The sequence below is a fragment of the Haliotis rufescens genome, unplaced genomic scaffold (assembly GCF_023055435.1).
Source record: "Haliotis rufescens isolate VD_foot unplaced genomic scaffold, xgHalRufe1.0.p SCAF_7, whole genome shotgun sequence".
NCBI classification, from domain to species: Eukaryota; Metazoa; Mollusca; class Gastropoda; order Lepetellida; family Haliotidae; genus Haliotis; species Haliotis rufescens.
In genome coordinates, this window is record NW_025964361.1 from 35019915 (window position 1) to 35043410 (window position 23496).

Consider the following 23496-nt stretch of genomic DNA (forward strand, 5'->3'; position numbering starts at 1 on the left):
CTCATATTGGATGAAATATAATTTATTTCGAACATCGTCATAAAAATAACTCGTCTAATGTGTTCCCACAATTCCTAAACCAACATGTCAGCTCCCACGTCGGCGAGACATTCAGAAGTTGGAAGCATCTAAATAATATCAGAACGACAGAAGAAAACAGAGCAAACATTACTGGTACCGACCCATGGGAACAATGATTTCATTAATGGTTTTGTGTTCATTTTACGTGTTGATCACAGAGAGATTTTTTGCTGGATGGTCATAATCCGGCGGCATTGTCGTCTTTGCGCACCTGTTAGATTTTGACAAGATGGAACAGAATGATCCAGAAACGAAACAGACGTTTAATGACTGTCATTGTGTCGGTGTCAAGTTGTTTTACCCGCATTTACATAATTTTGGCTTGTGACGCTTCTTGTTATTGTTTATCTTAGTAAAATGAAACTACGAATAATTTATTATTTCTCAGCAAAACATTACATTTTACATTAGCCAAGCGATATTCTGTCATTTTAGCTTTTCTGGGTTTTTTTCTCTACGCATAAGACTTGTTTGAAGTGTTTGTGATGAAGGACTTGTTAGCTATCTGCAAGTCTACAGTACCAAGCAAGATTTCTCACATGTAGACACCGCAGTGAAGCCCTAATTTCGACTTGGCTTCAACTCTGCTAGGCCTACTACTGCGGTGTTTACTTGAATAATCTCTTTTGGGTTTTGTACCAAAAATATATAACTGAGATGTCATGTACAGAAAGGGAATTTCATTGTAACATGTTCAGGTCACATGTTTCTTTCGCTGATCAAGCCTTGGGTCATCACTAAGCATTTTATTCATGCAGCTGTCAATATGAGTGTGTTTTCTGTGTTATAACTTGTTTCAGTGACATATGATTCAGGTCAGAGTTAATATTCTTTCCCCAATCTTCCATAGCTGATAGACAACATGGTATTCTTAACATTATATGGCCCATGTTGTAAATAATATTGTTATACCCAAATATGTTTGACAAATTTGTTTTTAAATATAACCTTGTAGTTGTATTCATGAATACATGACACTTTTTTTATGGATAGCAACTTCTTTAATTCCTTGTCACCACATTCCAGAGCTACTTCTTGCTCCTTCATCAGGTGAATCGGATAAATGTACAAAGATTACAATATAAAGACAAAGCCCATGACATAGGATTAATGTATAAAGATAACAATATAATGATGAAGCTAATGAGATTGGTAGGAGTAGATTAATTAAGTACACCGAAAGTGTTGTGATGACAAGGATCTGGCTATTGTGACACAAGCAATAAGGCAATCAATGTATCCATTGTAGTTGATGATGCGATTATAGCACAGGGGAGTACACAATGGGTAGGTGTGTGTGTGTCAGATACCTTGGTCCCTGTTAATGGCTGGCTTCTTTCTTTGGATTTCAATGCTTTCTTGAAGTTTCCTCTTTTTCCAATGACTGATTTTGGTATGGAGTATCTTGTTTTGTGGCCAGGAAATATGGTGGTCAATATTTTTGATGACATGTTCCGAAAGGGCAGATTTCATGTCAGATTCTTCAACAAGTGTCTTGTGTTCTTTTATTCTGTTGGCTATGGAGCGTGAAGTCTCTCCAATTTTTTTGTGTCCACAGTTGCATGATATCTAATACACATATATATATATATCAACTTGTTCCTGTCGTTACATGACTGAAATAATGCCGATGCGATGTTAAATTGTAACTTACTCTTAACATTTGGGTTTTGGGCTACAATGTTTTATACATACTTAGATATATTTTTGAAAATATTTTAACTGGTTTTCCTGTGATTATTTGCTGAGTGTGTTTCTGTATCATAAATATCATATGTCATATAATGTCATTCTTAAAACAATTGATGTTTAAATGTAATTTCCCTCAATTAGAGAACTTTTAGAAGCTGCATATGAATACAGTCTTTCAGTGAACAACCCCATTTATCTTTGTGTCAAAAGATGTGCAGCAATAATCATAATCACCATCAAAGAACTTCCAGTACCTAAACTTATTGGGCACATTAGCAGGTTAGTCAGTAGTTTATTGCGTAGGATTCTGCTGTATGACCTCATTTACATATGTATCAGATTGTAAAACCTGGTGCATCAGATTGGTTAATCACATCAAGAATACTCTCCATTATATGATAAATAATATTAACTATTCAGAGCCAGTGTTTAAAATATAATGAGATGCTTTTGACATTTGCAGACTTGGAGCCGAATGTCAGCCTCTGACTAAGCAAGTCTAGATAAATCCCTGTACTGCGCAACTCACTCAAACTCTCTTGTTTAGTTTGTAGATGGATGCGACTCCCGCATACTTGAAAGGGAGGGGCCGTGGAAGAGGGAGGGGTGCCGGAGACCATCAACCAAACAAAAACAACCAAGTTGGCGGCCCTGCCTGGAATAGGAACAAGGCTGAAGGTAACAGGGCAAAACACTTGTATACTAGACATTTAAAACTAGCTAACTACCCAAGGCTAATAAACTGTATTGTAAACTTCATGATAAAATTGAGGGCTGTAGTTCAGTCTCTTAGATCATTATTGATCTAGAATTCTAAACAAAGTGCACTTGATGGGCAAATTGTGAAAAAAAACTTTGTCATTTATTTATGTTTTTTGTAATGTGTAACATTGCATTCAATGTGATAATGTATAAGCAACCATTAAAGTATCTTCTTTATTTAGGGGCGGTCGGGTAGCCTAGTGGCTAAAGTGTTAGCTCGTCACGCCGAAGACCCGGGTTCGAATCGACATGGGTACAATGTGTGAAGTCCATTTCTGGTGTCCCCCGCCATGATATGGCTGGAATATTGCTAAAAGCGGCGTAAAACCTCACTCACTCACTCACTCTTCTTTATTCAAGACAAGTCATTTCTGCTCAGTCATGACATTAACTATAACTATCATGTTAATAATGACCAGCGCTGAGAAATTTTGAATTCCAATTTTGGGAATTTTACAAATTAGAATTTTTTTTATGAATAACAAGTTCTTTATTTACTGTAGAGGTGACGTTTCAGTGTAGATCCTTATACATCGCCTTTGCAGTAAATAAAGAAGTTGTTATCCATAAACAATTTTCTAATTCATCCGTCAACTTCTAAGTAATGCCTATCAAACAATTTGGAATTTTATCTAAAATTTCCTGCAGATTTAGGGTCGAATATCGGCCCCTGAGCTGGTTTAGAAAAAATTCCTATCGTCCAAATCGTGATGTTCTGATTGGATGAGTACACATAAAGAGCTTCTGGCAATGTATTGTAGTTGAATTTTATCTTTTGTTTTCTTTCAAAATATTTTTCTTTTTAGATGATAAATCTGCCCAAGATCGGTTCAAGGAAGTTAGTGCGTCTCATCAGCAGTCGATACAGCGCCACCTGGAGGACAATTGCGTGGAGTCGGAAAGTTCCGAGGAGGAAGATGACATTGGAAACAATGTCTTGGAATCAATATTCAGTGGATATTCAAAGAACTATAGTAAGCTCTTCTCCAGAGGAATACCTTGTTGATTAAGTATTCCTGTCACAAGAATAGTCACTAATCTCTCAGAGCGATAGACATGTAGTGTTTTCAAATGTGCCACAAGGCGCTGATAAAAACATCATGTGCCGTTTGGAATTTTAATTGTGGCAACCAGAAGAATAATTTTAAATTCAAACAGAAATCGGTCTTCTAAAAATCTGTTCTTGTTCAAGTGTTCATCAATTTCAATGTTTGTTCAGTTTACTTGTGCAAAGTAATTTTCTCACTGATTTCACCCAATGAATGTAGTCACAAGGTACTTGCTAGACTAATCCTAATTGAACAAGAATAAGCAATTCATCCTCTTGTAATGAATATGGGACCTTGACCTTGTGTTTCAGGTGGTGTCAGTGTAGATGTGAACAAGGCCCAGGATGACCTAATTCACTCGTTCCGATCGGGCACATCAGCTTGCCTTGTGTGTATTGACACCATCAAGAGAGAAGAACCAGTAAGTGAATTGCTATCTTCCTCACCATCATCATGTTAGTAATGCATTTATCCCACAGTTGGGCAGTGGGGCACATACACCCTAGCCCATTAAAACACCATAACAGGCGATGTGACCCCTTCATGGTAGTCCCACGGGTGGCCCAGTCGTCTAAGGCGCCGCGATTCGCTGTGCAGAGTTGCGTCCCTTGGGCATGCCAGAAACCTATGATTGTGGGTTTGAATCCCAGTTCACCTCGATTATGTTTCAAGGTTTGTCAGCACCATGCCCGTGCTCGTGGGTGTCACCGAAGTGTTAAAAATCTGAGACCTGCATCACTTGGGGCTTTCCTCCCACATTAAGCTGACACACCGCGATATAACTGGAATACTGTTAAAAGCGATGTTAAACCCAACTCACTCACACTACATTTAATGCCATGTCCTGATCTGTTTCCCGTTGTCAATACACCAGCATCTGAGTGCCAGTGGTAGCTGCAGAGGTCAAATGTCTGCGAAGGAGTCTCTTTGAAGCCGTTCCTCCCAACCCATCACATATTCGTATACGCCTCAACCGTGGACTGGGGAGTTCATCTCTTAGATCTTCAAGTGACAGGGCTCTGGCCCGATGAAGAATAGAGGGTCCATATCAACAACTTGTAATTCAAGGCAATCATCCTGGTAGTATCCCATTGGTGCCAGATTTAGTCATACAATCTATTAGTAGCTCATTCAAGTCAGCGTCCCTCCTGTCGATGGCTCTGGAGTTCTTCCGGCTGGTGGGCAGTCAGGTAGCCTAGTGGTTTAAGCGTTCGCTCATCACGCCAAAGACCTGGGTTCGAATCCCGACATGGGTACATTGTGTAAAGCCCATTTTCTGGTGTCCCCCGCCGTGGTATTGCTGGAATATTGCTAAAAGTGGCGTAAAACCAAACTCACTCACTCTTCCGGCTGGTCTACTCTCTGTGTCTACATGTTCAAGCAAGAGCAATCCCAGGGATCCTCAGCCTAGCAGACTCCCTGTCCATACCAGACCAACCACCCACCCCCAAAGGAATTGCGTCTCCTTCCAACGATTTTCCAGGGATTTGCTGCCCAAATACAAGCCCAAATGTTGACCTCTTTGCATCCAGTTTTAATGCTCACCTCCCAATATGGCTCGGGGCAGTCGGGTAGCCTAGTGGTTAAAGCGTTTGCTCGTCACGCCAAAGACCTTGGTTCGATTCCCGACATGGGTACAATGTGTGAAGCCCATTTAAGGTGTCCCCTGCCGTGATATCGCTGGAATATTGCTAAAAGCGGCATAAAACCATACTCACTCACTCACTCCCAATATGGCTCCTCTCCAGAAGTCACTTGTCACCAAAGGGTATTCAAAGAGAGCGGCCAAGACCATCTCTGAGGCTCACCACACCTCCACCAAGGCCTTATGTGACAATAAATGGAAGGCATTTGAAAGTTACTGTCGGGCTCGTGACATCACTAAGCCGACCAATGCTTCTCCCCAACAGGAAACTTTGGCTACTTATCGCTACTTATCAACTCCATCATCTCGACAGTTGTTGAGCTACAGTACCTCATTCAGTCCTACGAGTTGGCTGACCAATCGTCCCCAATTCCATCCCCCTACTTAGGATCTCAATGTCATCCTCTGCAATCTGATGTCTGCAGTATATGAACCACTAGCTCTGCTCGACTATCCCTTGTGCCTACGCCTTCACTGGGCAGCTTCCTCCTGTGGCAAATCCACATGAGCCATCGCCTCTCCAATGCCCTCGCACAGCAACAGCACCCTGTCCACCATCATGGAGGGTTGTTTTTGTTAGTCTGACACAGTCTTCACTTCCCAATCTCAGTCACCGACAGTCACTCCATCAATTTGGTCCCTTGGTCCTGGCGAAACAGTTGACAGGTGCCCACCATGTACCCACTCCTGCAGCTCTCTCCATGGTTTATTGTCATTGTTATTCGGGTTCCCAGACTTAGAACCCAATGGAGGGTGAAGTGACTCTTCTGTAGAGAGACACGTCTTCAACATCAAAGTCGCCGCAAGGCACTGCTATTTCGACGGTGTCCCAAACCCTTACCTGCTAACCTCTGCTTTGTGCGATTGCTGTCATAGTTTTTCGTTCCTCTTCTCATAATAGCATGCTTCAATCCTGCGGATGTGATTGATAGCTTTGATGAAGTGGTAAAAGAGATGCCAAGCTGGCTCACCCTATTGGAGGAGAGAGTGGTCTGGGCTGTTTTGAAGAAGTGATTGCCTGGAGACCACTTCCGGATTGGCTATAAGTCGTGGCTGAATAGATCCCTATTCAAAGCTGCACCGTCGTTTGTGTAACGATGTCCTTCATGAAAATATGTAACACATGTTATACCTGATTTCATGATGTTACATCCGACTTATGTAAAGAGGTCACATTGCCTGTTATGGTGTTTTTGGGGGCTAGGGTATCTGCACCCCACTGTCCAACCATGGGATAAATGCATGGTGTGAGATAGGATAAGCATAAAAATTTGTAGATTTTACACTAAATACCGCATTTGACGTAAAAAGCGCCCATGGCAATATTTACTAATATATTGGCTAGTGAACAATCCCAATTAGCACCCTTCCAATTGATCAATGTACACAAAACTTATTTATTTATGTGTAATATGCACTCGTGTGTTATATGCACAATTAATTACATGCAATTAAATTCTGAAAAAATATATCCGTCGTGTATAATACGCACAGACTTTTCTTTTGGATCATTTCAGGCTGTCAGCATAAACCACAAAATTTACGATCTTTGAACTCTTTCACCCAAATTATATCCTAATAAGAGCCCCCTATAATTTTGAGAGTACCCAAATACGGTAGTATATGTCATATAATTATCCTATCTCACATGCTATATGCCCTCCAAACCATCCCCGCATCACCATAGTCTCTAACCATAGATACTAGCTCACTGAACGTTGGGTTGTACGTTATTCCTCATGGTGACATCATATCTTGTTCAAGACATAAGAACATCAGTATTTTTGCCGAAAATATTGAATGTCAGCTTTTAAAAGTGTCTGTCTTTGTTGACATTATAAACTGTTGACTTCCTATCCAGGTGAGCTACAGTGCCTGGGCACTATTTGTCTTGATTTGTCAGCACTGTATCCATGAGACGTCGCTAGTATTGTGTCTGATACTTATTTTCTAATGTTGACACTGTCTTTGTTCAGATCTGGAACTGTAAAGGGTGTGCTTGCATGTTCCACATCCCCTGTATACAGAAGTGGGTCCGAGAGGGCGTCTACCAACAAGTCTATCAGTCCCAGGACGATATTGGACCCACATCAGCTCTACCCTGGTTTTGGTGAGTTTTGTTTTGTCTGTTTGTTGTTTAACGCTTCACTCAGCAATATTCCAGCTACATGACTGGTTTGTAAATAACAGTCTGGACCAGACGGTCCTGTGATTGACATCATAAGCATCTACCTACATGGTTGGAATACGATGACATGCATCAACTAATTCAGCAAGCCTGACAACCCGATCCCGTTAGTCAACTCTTATGACAAGCATGGATTGCTGAAGGCCAATTCTAACCCGGATGTTTATGGGTTGATTTTGATCGGTATTTAGGTGTTAAATGTACCACATAGATAACAGCTCACTACAATGCTAGCAGTCACTGCAATAGATTTGGTTACAGGCCGGCAACGCCACATTTCGAAAATAGATAGCCCAAATTGATGTGGCGCTCCCGGCAATGGTTATGGTTGCGTGATTGTATAATGTGGCTCTCACGGCTATGCTGTCAAAACATGCTTTGTGATTCTAACAGGTTACCGTATATAACAAAACAAGTCTTGTTTTCTCATTTCTTATTCAACAAGGATATATATTCATCAGAACTTTACATTGATGAATATGAATAGCATATGGATATCATAATGGATGATAACTGCAGATGAAGGATGTCGCCCACGTGGTCAGCATATTCCATCTCACTCAGGTGTTGGTTCAGGAGCTGGATCTTGAGGGACGCAATACGTGCATCGATTGCCTTGTACTTCTTTCTTCGTGAAGGTTCTGACCACTGGTGAGAGAGTCTCGCTCTCTCCATCAGTCTAGCCTTAAAGGCATCAACCTCAAACTCGAACGGTAGTGCGTCGTGGGAGTGACCCATGATCTCAATGGCGTGGAGCAACTCACCCTGAGTTGTGATCCTTGCAGTGCACTCCTTGACAATACAGGACCAGTATCTTCTTTCACCACGACTGCTCTTACACCGAAACTTAAAGCCATCATAGTATAAATGTACGCCTCCTCTGACACTTTCAATGAACTTTATTTGAACTTGTGCGTTTGCCATGGTTATGATATGGAGTGAACAAGACATCACTTAAATATGTTATGAATAACAGGATGAACTCAATTTCAATTAAGACGGCCTTTGATCTCTAAAGAACACCACGCTTAGTAATTTAAATGTGAGATACTCATTTAAAGGTATCTCTAAAGAACACCACGCTTCGTAATTTAAATGTGAGATACTCATTTAAAGGTATCTCTAAAGAACACCACGCTTAGTAATTTAAATGTGGGACACTCATTTAAAGGTATCGGTAATCGGATTAATTAATTACCCGCTAGAATAGGTGAAATGCACTCAGCTGGAAATGTGGCCCTACCGGCAATAGCCATTTCTGAAATGTGGCGCTCCCGGCTAGACACCATAGATTTGATTATTGACCAGCCGGTGTCATACAACTGGAGTATTGCTGAGTGCAACATTACACACGTAATGTACAAACAAACCTCCAAATGCTCACAATTTGTATACACCCACCCCTACATGCATCCCTCCCTTTGCAATTGTATTGGTGATTAGTCAGCAATAACCCATGTACGTGGCTTTCATAGAAGGAGGTGTGAAGCACAGAAACTGACAAAGGTAGGACACCAGATGCACTTTTCTTATGGCTAAATATGAAGTTAGTTTTAAGGCATTAACTTTTGAACTAATATTTTTAAGTAAGAAATGTTCAGAAATGTCTCAATCTTTTCTGTGCTTCTGATATTTGCAATCCACAGTTGGTATGAATAGCTGTATTTAAGAAATAATCAATGAGTAGGAGTTGTTTATCATACAATAAAACATAAAGGGAGAATAAAACATGAAGGGTGCAGCCCCGAGTGGTTTATTCCCCTTGCAGTGTTTTATTGTATGACAAGCAATGACAACGAGTTGTTTATTTCTTCTGTGAGATGTCAACATTTTGTACAGCCATTTTTACAGTTGTCAATAAAATGTACAAGCTTTGAAAACATTTACCCATGTTTAAATAACGATGACTACCTGAATACAATCTGACCTTGGCAATTTTGGACAAGTCCGTTTTATGTACAGGGGGTTTGGTTATGTTCATCTTCCCCAAGCAAGAGACTTCTGACTTTAGAAGTGCAGTTTCCACCCTTGCCGAACTGGGCTGTAATTCCTGGGCTCGATCGTAGCGCCACCAGTGGCTATTACAAGTCATGTCCCTTCTGAGCCTCTCCTATGGACCAATCAGATTCCACCTCTTGTATCACTTGCATTTGTATCAAACACAGAGCTTCAGATAAGCTGCGTATCTGCGTAAAATACACATCAGAAATGCAGAAATACGCAGTAAAATAAATTCCAAATGTATCAAATACGCAATGAACATTACAGATACGCTACAAAAATAAAACTCATCCAAATATCCAAATATTGTGAAGTAATCCTGCGTATTCGCTACGCAAATCAGCAACTTATTTTGAAATTATATACGGGCATTCCGTCAACCTTGCCAAACTCCACGATGACAGTTACATCATTATCATTTGCCATCACACTTTCTTGTGGAAGTATCGTGGTATTTTTTAGTCCTATAAAGCTCTCGAACCCACACGACACCAGTTTGCAGGGACTAGATGAATAGTGTTTTTTAATATTTAACTTAAATACCCACATGTGTAAAAACTAGTGGGTAACAGAAATTTGAATACCAAGATAGAATTACTGATACCCAATGATTTTAAAATGCATGGGTAAAATACCCACAACACCAAAAGCTTATCTGGAGCTCTGAAACAAAATGGCAGCGCCCAGTCAAGACGATCTGATCGATAATCAAGTTCTTTTGTGTGATAAAACGGGTCTTACATTGCGAAGTGCATCAAATTGCATGAGCACCTTGGTTAAAAACATGAAAAGATTTGGAAAATATTTGTTGACGAGTTGGCGGTGTACATGCTTTGCAAATCCTGCAATCGACCGAAATCTACACGACAGTTTACTGACCGGATTTCGATTTCATTGCGCGATTTCGATTGGACTATGCATAGACTCTTTAGTCCAGCCAAAATGTAACTCCATAATACCAGCCAAGTTCGGCAAGGGTGGAAACTGTACTTTTATAGTCAGTTAACTCTCTTGCCTCGGGAAGATGGGTTATGTTTGGTATTCTCACAATTTTCGCTTCAATTATCTGCACCTTTTCTCCCAGTACCGATTGTCATATCTCTCCCACTCTTGGATGCGGTCATTCGGCCATTGCATTCATCTAAGGCAACAACTCACTTGACAACCCTCTCAAAAATAATGTTGTCCAATTTACAACGTCATCAAGTTGCGAGTGCTTGTTCGAATTTCCAGAAATGACGTCATGATAGAACAATGTTTTATCGTGAAATAAGCCACTCATCGATCTTCATTGTTCTTTGTGATTTATCGCGTAGCTGTCTTATATATTTGTATAGCGTAATATTTATTCCATTGTTCATCATTGCATGGTGGCTGTACGTGTGTTCCAGCCCCAAGTGTCGCTATGAGTACCAGCAGAGCCAGTGCCCGAACAGGTACTTCTGTTTCTGTGGGAAGGTGCAGGATCCCAAGTTTGACCCGTGGCTAGTTCCCCACTCATGTGGTCAGAAGTGTGGTCGACAGCTCCGGCCGGACTGTGGACACGCCTGTCTCCTCCTCTGTCACCCAGGTACATATTCTACAGCCACGTACACTTAGTTAGGCCACCTGAATGTTTAACTGGTTCCACTGCATCAGCAGGTCCAAGCCCCAAGCTATGGTACCAATCTGTATAGGTCTGCATATCGTCCTCAGTTCCAATGAAAAAAAAACATGTCTGAAAGTTTTTTGCGATAAAACAAACTGCTCTGCTGATGTTAATTTTGGCAAGAACAATTTTACTTCACATACAAAATATAATGTAGTGTGCTATTTGTTTACGTGATACGAAGGACATATGCATGCTGTTTAAGTGACATCTTATCGCAAACTTTGATCCATCAGTAATACAGAGCTGTTGTTATCAATGCTATCCTGTATATACCTACCACCTGTATTCAATTACTGGCTGCTCGAGCAAGGGGAGATAATTTTGTTTTTAGACTGATGTGTTAATGAACCTATGAATTGGGATAAGGATTCGCTTCTACATGTACTTGTTCCAGACTATGGTCTAATAATAAGGCTAAAAAAATTAATAGTCTTTGTTCTTAGGCACTGCCCACATCATCCTTAAGTTCACCGCATATTGCATTTTTATTTTCATTTAAAAACAACAACAAAATCCTTTAATATTCAAAGTCCAAGGGTAGTGAAAAACTGTATTCCAGTATTTTACTCATCAAGGAATACATTTATGTAGGGAGGCCCTTTCCAGGTTGATTGTACACATTGTTTATATGGTAACACACCACTGTTTATGTGGTTACATACTATCATGAACAACACACACACACCCAATCCCCACCCCCCAAAAAAGACTCAGGCTGCCCGCACTATGTTTTCAAAAGCCATTGCCTGAGATGATGCTATCAGTCAAGGTGAATATGATGAAGATGTGCAAGAATCCTATGATCATGGGTTCAAATCCCTGGTTCGCCCTGATTATGTTGGTTTGTCAAGGTCGTAGACATCTAAAACCTACATCAATTCCAGCTTTCCTCCACATGAAGCTGACATGCTGCGATATAAAAGAAATACTGTTCAAAGTGGTGTTATATCCAACTCACTTGATCCTACAATTTCTTCCAGACAGCATTGTTGACATCATTCAAATCTTATTGTGACGTCAGGTCGGAATGACGTTACACTAGAAACGACGTCATAGCTGACGATTGTTGACGTCATTCGACATTGTGGTTCCACTGCTGTTTGGACTAGCAATCCTTATTGGCAAACACTAAAATTTGTCTCTGTATTTAGTCATCTTCGTCCGTAATAAATAGAACATTATATTCATGTTCATGTCAAACTATGTTTACGACACTCGAGCCTAAATTCCGCTATTTTGACACTCGTGTCGTAAACATATTATGAAATGAACACGAGTATAATATTCTCTATGTCTTCCTCCTTCCAGGACCATGTCCACCATGTCCCCAGATGGTCAAGTCCAAGTGTTACTGTGGACGCCAGCAGCCCCAGGTCAAGAGATGCAGTGGGAGAGAGTGGGCATGTGGTCAGCCATGTGGCCACAGACTGTCATGTGGTCAACACAACTGTCAACAGCCGTGTCACCCAGGTACCTCTTTCAACAGGCAGACCTTTCGACTAACATATTATCTTTGAAATCTTTTATTGTACATTGTTATACCTCTATTAAGATCTTTCAATTCCATTGTTTAATCCACATGACAGAACAATTCATTTCAATGTAGACCTCCAAATCATGTGACTGACACTGACCTCGAATATTGACTAGTCACATGATCAGTATTGACCGGTCACGTGATGAATATTGACACGTCTGCTGGAAAACAAGATGGCATCTGATACTACAGGATGGCGTTTGCAGCTAAGTTACTGAAATGTAACAGAAGACAGTTTAAAGGCTTCATAAACTTAAAAGATAATATTGGTATAACAAAACTAATGGTTACCCCTGATGAGGTCAATATGCGAAAACAAAGACCTTCGGACCCGACCTAATTGGTGGTCAGACCCCCTCAGGGGTTGGGTCCTTTGGGTCCTTGTTTTTGCATATTGACTTCTTCAAGAGATGTTACTGTACAATGTATTTTTTCTTCCAAACATGTATTTCATCCTTATAGCAAGACTCTTTTTGTAATCTGGTTTGGTTTTGATCCTATGCAGATGTTCCACAACCAGAGTGCAGCATGAGCATGCCTTGTGGAGCACAAATTATACAAATAGGAGTAATATTGCAGTGACACTTACAAACCGAAACAATCAAACGCAGTGTTGGTTGTACAATGGTCATCGTCAAACTACTCAATAGAAGTTAGGGACCACCAATTCTTTCATGTTTCTATAGTAATAAGAATCCGGTGTTCCTTAACTTCTTTTTGAGTAGTATAGTTTCGCAACCGACACATTGCCAACAGGAAAATGAATAGAGTTTCAACCCTTTTCACAAAGTAATCGATGAATACTACATAAATATATACAGTAGATCAGCATGAAGGTGACAGTTTCAGTGGTTTAGTGTTGATTAAGTCCAGACCGCCTCGGTGGTCTAGTGGTAGAGCGTCCGCCTGGAGAGCGGAAGGTCAGGGGTTCGATCCCCGGCCACGTCATACCAAAAGACGTTAAAAGATGGTACTTGTTGTTACCCTGTCTGGCACTCAGCATGAAGGGGCTAAAACAAGGACCAGTCAGCTCGGAGTCAGTATACTGTGTCTGAATGGGGTATTCATGTTAAACTGCGGCATGGTATCTCAGTGGGCTAGACTATAAATCGGCATCAGTCCAGACTAGTACAAACAGCCACACAAACACACACACGTACATGCACGTCACTATATAAGTGCAATAATCTTGGACGCGACATTAAACCCCATTTCACCTCACCTCACCTCACCTTGATTAAGTCAAGTGATGCTCGGAATTACTTCGGAATTTATGAACAAGCATTTAACATTTTTGCTCAACTTTGAAATGATTGATAATAATTGGTTGCTTTTCGGTTTTATGTGTCAAAGCACTTGTTTTTAACATTCATTTAAAGTTTTAAGAATCTTTTACATAAACGAAAACACTCAAATTAATGAATAAATATTGATGATGAATGTGTTGTGATCAAGACAATGACATATTTGACATGTGTGAAGTCATCAAGTATTCTGATGTGTCACTGTGAATGTCTGTAGATTGTCTTTGATTATCTTTTTCCACACTAAAACTGTTTCGTTGTTTTATGGTTTTCAGGGGAATGTTTACCTTGTCCGAAAACGAGTGTTCAGAGTTGTCTGTGTGGGAAGAAGTCCTCCACGCGGCCATGTGCCAGCCCCCAGTGGAAGTGTGACCAGGTAGGGACGCCACCTACACACCAGCTCACATGACACTGTCACAAACACCAACCTTTCTGTTTAGCATTTAATACCAGTTATGTTTTATTTATGTGTAGACTCTGGCTAGGAAATAGGCCCCCAGCAACCTGTGCTTGTCTTTAGAGGCCACTAAATGGATAGGATGGTCAGGCTTGGTGACGTAGTTAATTGTTTGTCAGTGTATCCAAATTGTGTGGATTGATGCTCATGATGTCAATCATTGGATTGTCTGGTCGAGTCTTGATTATTTACAGACCGCTTAAAATCAATGCCAAATTAAGTGTTATTTTTTCTGCTTTTTAAGAGAATATTATGAAGAGAGAGAGGCGTGGTCAGGCGTCAATCTGTCTGTTCCAGACTCGATTATTTACGTACTGCCGTCATACAGCTGAAATAATGTGTGCAGCGTGCAGCGTTAATCAACAGATAAACAAAAAAAAGTCAATGCAGAGTTGCTTCCCTTAGGTATGCCAGAAACCTATAATCTGGGTTCCAATTCCAGATTTGCCCTGGTTATGTTTCTAGGTTTGTCAACACCATGCCTGTGCTTGTGGTGTCACCAGAGAGGATTTCCTACAGACTTTCCTCCCACGTCAAGTTGACATCTAGTGATATAACTGAAATACTGTTCAAAACAGCGTTAAACTCACTCACTCACTCATTGATTGGTTTGTAGCCCTGTGGCAAAGCTCTGCGATGTGGCAATCATCGGTGTGAGGACATCTGTCATCAGGGAGCCTGTGGTGATTGTCCAAGGTCTGGGAAGAGAAGATGTCCTTGTGAGAAAACAGGTAACCATTGCAACAAATATTCTTGGCTTTCAAGCAGTGGCGCGCAATATCAAAAACTTCCTGAAGGACAGCATTTTGTTTCTGAATTAGTAGGTCTGTGTCCGAGTCATCTGTGCATTGATTTGACACATGAACAAACATCAATGAGACCCATAAGATAATTCAAGTACTATCCCCTGTGAATTGTGTTATTGTTTCGAACTGTTCACTGTTAGCAGGGGACCGCCTCTGTGGTCGACTTGTAGAGCCTCCGCCAGGAGAGCGGAAGGTTCCTGGGTTCGATCCCCCGCCTCATCATATCAAAAGAAGTAAAAAGATGGTACTTGTTGTTACTTGGCGCTCGGCATTAAGGGGCTGAAACAAGGACTGGTCGGCTCTTAGTCAGTATACTGTGTCTGAGTGGGCTATTCATGTTAAACTGCAGCATTGTATTTCAGTGAGCTAGCACTATAAATCGGCATCAGTCCGGACTAGTACAAGTAGCCACACACAAACGTGATGCACATCGCTGTATAAGTGCAATAATCTTGGAGGCGACGTTAAACCCCATTTCACCTCACCTGTTAGCAGGTACCAGATTTGATTGTTTCCCCGTGTATTTGCCAGAGTATGAACTCCCATGTACCGAGGACATCCCGACGTGTGGCGATACTTGCGGCAAGACTCTCAGGTGCGGACAGCACACTTGTACACAGCGATGTCACCAGGGGGAGTGTGGCTCGGTGAGTAGTGAGGGAACTGTGGAAAAGTAATCTGTCAAGGTACACACATTAGTTCCCATCTACACATGAGGATGTTCTGGGTGGGTTGCAGTGTGTTCAGAAGTGTTATTAATTTAATAAGTTATTAGTGGCATACATCATATCTTATTCCAAAGTGTTTACAATAAGTCACTGTATAGCTCCAGCTGCAGCAGCAACATTTAAAACTAACAGTTTTAGTCCATTAGTCCTTATAATGATAGCATATAGCAAAACCCTTAATAAGGGCAAATTTCGACTAGTCCTTATGATACCTTAACTATTGGGCAGTTTGGCAAGGATGATAGGACTAGTGCTAATTTCCATAGCTCACCAGCAACAACTGTCCTTCGTGTTCCTTTTCTTCATCTGCCTAGATCTACAACATCTTACTTCACATTATTTGGCCGGGGGTAGGGAAGCAGTTAAAGCCATTGCTCACCGATGTGTAGATTCATCCCACTACTAGTGGTCACACTCGGTAACATTGTTGATTGCAACATGGGATTCAAATGACTACAATGACAGATATTCATTGACCATTGTCATATTGAGAAACGGTGCTCTTTCATTTCTCATGAGGAGATAGTGATTATAGTGTGTGACCTGGATGATTGTGTGTCATCAGACCCCAACGATGTGAATCACAGCTATAAACTGCTGACACTGTCCAAGTCTTAATTATTTAGTGGATACTTGAATATAGCTATGTCCGTGCACCAAAACAATGTTCACTTGTTACAGTAACATTGTATAGTTATCTCATGTTGGTGGTTACGTTTCAGTGTCGTCAGGTGACCTCGAAACGCTGTCGGTGTGGACAGAAGCAGAAGGAGGTCCTGTGCAGCAAGGAGTATTTGTGTGACCTCAAGTGTTCTGTGATGAGAGACTGTGGCAAGCACTACTGCAAGAGAAAGGTACAGATGATCCTAGGACAGTCCAGTTCTAACTTCATGTCTCATCACAGAGGAGGGAACCCGTGAAGATGCGGGTTAGAATTGGTCATCAGCAACCCATGATTGTCGTAAGAGGCAAAAATGGCCTGGATGGTCAGGCTCACTGACTTGGTTGATGCATGTCATCGTATGCCAATTGTGTGGGACCGCCTCCATGGTCTCCTGGTGGAGCATCTACCCAGAGAGCGAAAGGTCAGGTGTTTGATCTGAAAGTTGTCTGACCTGTTAATTTTCATATTTATCCTAAAATGATCCAACAGCTGCCTTTTTATCTGTTGGTGTTATCCTGACAAGAAACTTATTATTTGATTAAATTTACATATATAAGTTGGTGATATTAGGAAGTTATTCTGCTGTTGACACGCTGTGTTTGCTTGCAGTGTTGTGATGGAAGCTGCCCGACGTGTGAGCAGGTGTGTGGGAAGACGTTGCGGTGCCGGAACCACAAGTGTGCCAGCGGATGTCACAGAGGTCAGTGCATGGCGTATCACGTGTCATTGTATCACTGCATCGTAGTGGTCCATGGATAGATGGCATCAGTGACATGTTAAAATGTCAAAAGTTAACATGGATACCATACTAAAGTCTCAGTTGTATTGATACATGTAACAAAATGTAGAAAATACATTTTTTTAATTTACTTTTTTCTTTCTTTTGGATCCAAAAGACTTATTGCTTAAGAGGACATTGATACAATCTCATTAATGTCTTTCACTCTGATGCTGTACCGCTCACCTGTGATAGACTTCCTGTGTCTGTATTGTTCTCACCTGTAACACTTCCTGTGGATGTATTGTTCTCACCTGTAACACTTCCTGTGGATGTATTGTTCTCACCTGTGACACTTCCTGTGTCTGTATTGTTCTCACCTGTAACACTTCCTGTGGATGTATTGTTCTCACCTGTAACACTTCCTGTGGATGTATTGTTCTCACCTGTGACACTTCCTGTGGATGTATTGTTCTCACCTGTGACACTTCCTGTGGATGTATTGTTCTCACCTGTGACACTTCCTGTGGATGTATTGTTTTCACCTGTGACACTTCCTGTGGATGTATTGTTCTCACCTGTGACACTTCCTGTGGTTGTATTGTTCTCACCTGTGACACTCCCTGTGTCTGCATTGTTCTCACCTGTGACACTCCCTGTGTCTGCATTGTTCTCACCTGTGACACTCCCTGTGTCTGTATTGTTCTCACGTGTGACACTTCCTGTGTCTGTATTGTCCTCACCTGTAACACTTCCTGTGACTGTATTGTTCTCACCTGTAACACTTCCTGTGGTTGTATTATTACATTAAGTAATACGTTACCACTGTTATACCGAGGCTGTTGTCTCCCACAACTGCTGCTATAGCGAAATCTACCACAGAGATCTCAATTACCTCATGCAGCACGTGCGTAGCCACCTAGCTGCCATGTGACACCCTTCACTCTTGTCTCCTTCGTCTGCTTAGCAAGACGTGTTTTCTCCTGCTGAAGCGTTCCTTGAAGATTTGGTGATATTTATTATAGTTTATTCTCTAATAAACTGTGCTTTTATGGGGCGTTGCGGTAGCTACGCTTGGTTATAATTTTCCCGCCAAACGGAAATTTTTTCCCGCCCTTTTTTCTATATACTTGCGGGGTTCGCGTATGCACGTTGTGTTTTACGTTTCCCCTGTTCTTGTATGTTTTGGGGGTTAACATAACTTATTTCTTTAATAAAAGTTATATGTGTATGTTATATGTTCACATTGCTCGTTTATTTTCTTGTGAAAATGTTCGTTTGTGAATCATTGTGGTGCGTGCGTTGTAACCATGTTTTGTTCTTTGTTTATAGCAAACAATCAATGTCTGACATGGATATGTCCCCAGTATCCACCCCCTCTACCCCTGCTCCTCGGAGTTATGGGGTGTGCAGAAAGTTTTTGTCGTCCCGGGATCCCCACGATCGTTGCCCGCGGTGCAGGGTTCCTTGCGGGGACACCCGGTGCATCCTGTGCGAAGGTCTGGGGCCTGCGGATTTTGAGCGGTACCGGCTGTACGTACAGTCCGTCTCCACCCCTGTGGTGGCCGGTTCGTCCGGTCGGGGTCCCCGTGCGGGTACCACCTCCTCGGCTGCGGCGGATCCCCTTGCTCTGTCGGGCTGTCTGGGGATTCCGTCGCCGCATTGTTGTCGAAACTTGTGGATTCCAAGTTGGCGGCCTTATCGCAAGATAGGCCGCTGGCTGTTCCGTCCCCGGCCTCTTCGGTGGCCGCGGGGTCGGACGCGGGGTCCACCGGTAAAGCGGCGGATCTCTTGGCGGCCCGTGTGCTGTCCGGGGATTCCGTCGCTGCATTACTTGCATAACTTGTGGACTCCAAGCTGGCGGCCTTATCTCAGGATAGGCCGCTGGCTGTTCCGTCCCCGGCCACTTCGGTGGCCGCGGGGTCGGACGCGGGGTCCACCGGTACGGCGGCGGCTCCCGTGGTCACCGGTCCTTCCCCCGAACCGTTGCTCCCGCTATCGGTTTAGGACCGCGTGGCCATGGTTTATGACCTCTTTGAGGACATGCCCCGGCCGGTACCGCGGGGAATCCACGACTGTGGGTTCCTCCGAGGTATACGATGAGTCTTCCGACACGGCTTTCCCCGCATCAACCTTGCTGCGCGGTTTCAAGCCTTCCTTGGAGAACGCCTTCGCGGCGGCCTCCGGTCGGGGTCTCCCGTTGCCTCCGACGTCGTGGAGAAAGGGTTTATTCCCGGTACATGACCTTGCCTTTCCCGAGGCTGGTCCTACCGCGGAGGCCCATGTTGAGCGGTTGGGTGTCCGTGCCCTACCGGCTGCTACGGTAACGCAAGCTACCTTGCACCAGCTGGACGCCCTCGCTCGGCACTCCATGTCTCACGGAGACACTTACTTGGCTGCAGCGGCCCGTCTGGTCGAAGGTTCTCCCACGGACCGTGACCAGCGCATTTACAACTGCCTGCTCAGTTTAAATGCTTCCCTGGAGTACGTAGCCGAGGACTCTCGGCACACACTTGCTCTTGTTGGGTCCCTGCATAGGCGCCTGGGTGCCGCTCCTAACCGGAGCGCGCCCCAGGCTGCTGCGGCCGGTAGGTCTAAGGGGTCGGGTTCTTCTTCCTCTGGGAAGTAGCCCCGCCCTGAGGGCTCCGGTATGGGCAATCAGCTGCCCTTTCGCGGGAAGACGGGGAACTGGGGGAAGCCCAAGTCGTCGACGGACGGCAAGGGCCCCTCCAGGTGACTCTCATTGGAGGGGTTCGTATGCCGACAGCGCCAACTTCGGTTGGCCCTTAGGCGAACCCGAGTCACTTGGCCCTGGACAGTTGCGCCTGTCGCAACCTGTCAGGGCCCCCTCTCCTTCCCCAGTGGGAGCCAGACTCCAGACTTACTGGGAGAATTGGGAACAAGTGTTCGACGACCCGTGGGTGGTCAACACGATTCGGTACGGCTATCGGCTTGATCTCAAAGCGAATCCGCCGCTCACCGTTGCCCCGTTGGCAGGTTTCGATTCGGAAACCGATCTTCCCATCCTCGCCGATGCCATCGGCAGGTTGGTGGAGAAGGGGCAGTACGGGAGTTAGCTCTACCAGAAATAACACCGGGGTTTTACTCCAGGATATTTCTCGTTCCCAAGTAGGACAGTGCCGAACTCAGAATGATTCACACGTCCGCTCCCTGGCTGTTCACCCGGTTAACCACCCCCATAGTGGGGTTCCTCCACAGGAGGGGTGTCCGGTACTTCGCGTACCTGGACGACTCGCTAGTAGCAAATCGAATGACGGACACCCTGTCACGCCATCTCGATTTCGCACGTCGGCTCTTGGAGCAATTTGGGTGGATTATCAATCTCCCCAAGAGCGAGTTAACCCCTTCTCAGAACTTGCTGTTCATCGGAGGTCGGTTCAACACGGTGTCCCATCGCCTCTTTGTCCCCCCAGACCGGTGGCACAAAATTCAGGCGATGATTGCCAAAGTCTTAGCGGTGCAACAGACTGTTCACTTTTGGGAACAGCTGTTAGGGCTACTTGTATCAGCCCAGGACTGCACCGCACGGGGTCGTCTCCAACTCCGCCCGCTGCAACGGTTTTTAATCCAGTTGTTAGCAACGGAGGTGAACAGTGCGACCGTCGCCCTCCCGGATCGGCTCCGACCGCATCTGGAGTGGTGGACGGTCCCTTACATTGTCTTATCAGGAGTCTCTATGCGGCCCTACCGGGCCACGTTGACCCTGTATACAGACGCCTCTCTAGTGGGCTGGGGCGCCCATCTAGAGGGGGAGGTGAGCTCGGGGCTATGGTGCTTAGACGAACTAGGTCTTCACATCACTTGTCTCGAGTTCAAGGCAGTGATCAACGCAGTCAATCACTGGAAGCATCGTCTCGTCGACGCCCGGCTCATGCTGGCGACCGACAACACGACGGTAGTGTCCTATGTGAACAAACTGGGGGGAACCCACAGTCACTCGCTACTCGATCTCACGTTCGAGTTTTACGCTCTGGTGGACAGTGTCCCGTGCCAGATACGCGCCCGTCACATCCCAGGTGTGCGGAACGTACTGGCCGATGCTCTATCGAGGCCTCAGGATCCGAGCCCCACAGAGTGGATGCTGAACCCAGTAGTGTTTCAGTGGCTGTGCGAACGTTTGGGTCGTCCGATGGTCGACCTGTTCGCAACGCGGTTCAACAATCAACTCCCGTTGTTTGTATCACCAGTCCCGGTCCCGAGGGCCATCGATCACGATGCTCTCGCGTTAGACTGGACGGGCTTGGTCGCTTATGCTTACCCGCCGACAGCGTTGATACCACACATTCTAAGCCGGCTCCGAGGAGTTCGCTGTCGAATGTTACTGATCGCGCCCATGTGGCCGAACAGATCGTGGTACCCCGACTTGCTGACCCAGGTCACGCAGTCGCCACTTCCACTGCCTGTGAGACCGGATCTCTTGATCCACCCTCACAGCCGTCAGCTTCATCCAAACGCAGGGCAGTTCAATCTGCACGCGTGGATGTTGTCACCGAGCGTCTGAGGAGTAAAGTTTTTTCTCGCCGGGCGTCTCGGGCATACGTTAGTATGCATCGTGATTCTACCCAGAAGGTGTATAATGCACGTTGGGTTATTTTCACGAAGTGGTGTTGTAAACATCACATTCATTCGCCAGATAAGGTATCTGTGCAGGATATTGCTCGTTTCATGTCTCACTTGCGAGAGACCCGGAAACTCTCCGGGGGTTCCATTGCCAACTATGTCTCGTCCGTTGCTACGGTACGGGACGTTGCTATGGGTACCAATCTCTCCAAAGAGCCGGTGATACGGGGTATTATCAAGGGTTTCAAACAGCACGATCTTAAGAAGGGCCGCCTTCGGGCACCGGCCTGGGATCTTTGGCTAGTGTTGCAATCACTTACGGAAGCTCCGTATGAACCCTTGCATAGTGCTTCGTTCCGGCATGTGACTTGGAAAACAGCATTTCTCCTCTCCTTTGCCACGGCGGCACGTGTATCCGAAATTCATGCACTCGATGTCGCCAAGGTACGATTCGATAGGGGTGACGAAGGAGCGGTCCGCCTGGGCCTGCTCATGGGCTTCGTCGCCAAGAATCAGAGAGTCGGGCAAACGGAGAGAGAATTCACTGTAAGATCACTAAAAGAAATCTTACATCCTGCTGATACTGAGGACAGAGCGCTGTGTCCAGTTAGGGCCCTTAAGTATTATCTTAAGGCTTCGAATGAACGTAGACAAGGGCGTGACCGTCTGTTCATATCGTGTAACCCTAATCGCACGGTTGACATACCTCGCAACTCGATTGCGTTGTGGCTTCGTTCTGTCATCAATCTGGCGTACCGGTCTCGGGGGTTACCGGTAGCGGAGTCAAACCCGCACGAGATCAGGGCGCTAGCGGCAACATTTGCCCTACACTCGAATATCTCTGTTCGCAGAATATTACGAGGTTGTTACTGGCGTTCTGACTCGGTTTTTGCCAATCATTACCTCAAACAGGTCGCTGATGCCGTCGTGGAGAGTGTGCACCGTCTTGGCCCGCGGATCGCGGCGCAAGCGGGCACCTAAGGGGTGTGCCCAGCGCAATTCCGAACTCCTCAGGCGTCTGACCTTGCACGGTGGTCAATCTGGGTCTACTCCAATGTTCCCACTGCCGTGGGTACAGGAGTTGGGGTCCCGCAAACCAGCGCACTCACACCACAGGTGAGGGCGGCTTTTTGTGTGCTTTGTCCTTATTTGTATTTTGACAATTATGTCTTTAATTGTCTGTCGTGTATCCCAACCTTGTGATGCATGCTTACAAATACTGGAATTAGGTCACGCGCCTAATGCATACTTTAAGTAGGCTTGCTCTGGGATATACGGTCTGAATGAAATTAATTTCCCTCTTTTCGACTGTTTAACCTGATCTAAGATTAAGCTCACGCGGATACAGTGTTCTCATCCGCTGCGGCGATGAAATACCTATCCAGTGGGGCCGTTTGGAGTCACCAATCGTTTTGGCAATGACGATTGAGCCTTACGGTATGCGCTTGACAGTGCTTTGGTATTCCTATAGGGTAACGCCTAGCTAGGTGCATGCGCATCGAGTGCTTCCGCCTTGGTGTTTACTTCCGCTGGTCGGAAGGAACGCTAGCAGTCAGGATTCGGGTTGTAGGTGCTCCCCACCGCCTACTGTGGTAGTCAGCCTCGGTATAACAGTGGTAACGTATTACTTAA

General features: G+C 44.4%; 1 protein-coding gene across 2 annotated transcripts in view; it reads left to right on the forward strand.

The window, feature by feature from the left end:
- Positions 1-79: 79 nt before the first annotated feature.
- LOC124117070 (NF-X1-type zinc finger protein NFXL1-like) overlaps positions 80-23496 on the forward strand; it is a 36234-nt gene continuing 12817 nt past the window's right edge. Inside the window, exons 1-12 of one of the 2 annotated variants that reach the window (XM_046478771.2) lie at positions 80-174; positions 2321-2451; positions 3342-3509; positions 3896-4005; positions 7206-7339; positions 10810-10988; positions 12378-12539; positions 14186-14286; positions 14984-15098; positions 15705-15820; positions 16624-16755; positions 17175-17265. In XM_046478771.2, the coding sequence (XP_046334727.2) occupies positions 2328-2451; positions 3342-3509; positions 3896-4005; positions 7206-7339; positions 10810-10988; positions 12378-12539; positions 14186-14286; positions 14984-15098; positions 15705-15820; positions 16624-16755; positions 17175-17265 (1432 nt within the window). In that variant the 5' untranslated portion in view covers positions 80-174; positions 2321-2327. Of the gene's footprint in view, positions 175-712; positions 2053-2320; positions 2452-3341; positions 3510-3895; positions 4006-7205; positions 7340-10809; positions 10989-12377; positions 12540-14185; positions 14287-14983; positions 15099-15704; positions 15821-16623; positions 16756-17174; positions 17266-23496 lie in introns of those variants that run through there. The other variant, XM_046478772.2, reaches the window with a different exon arrangement.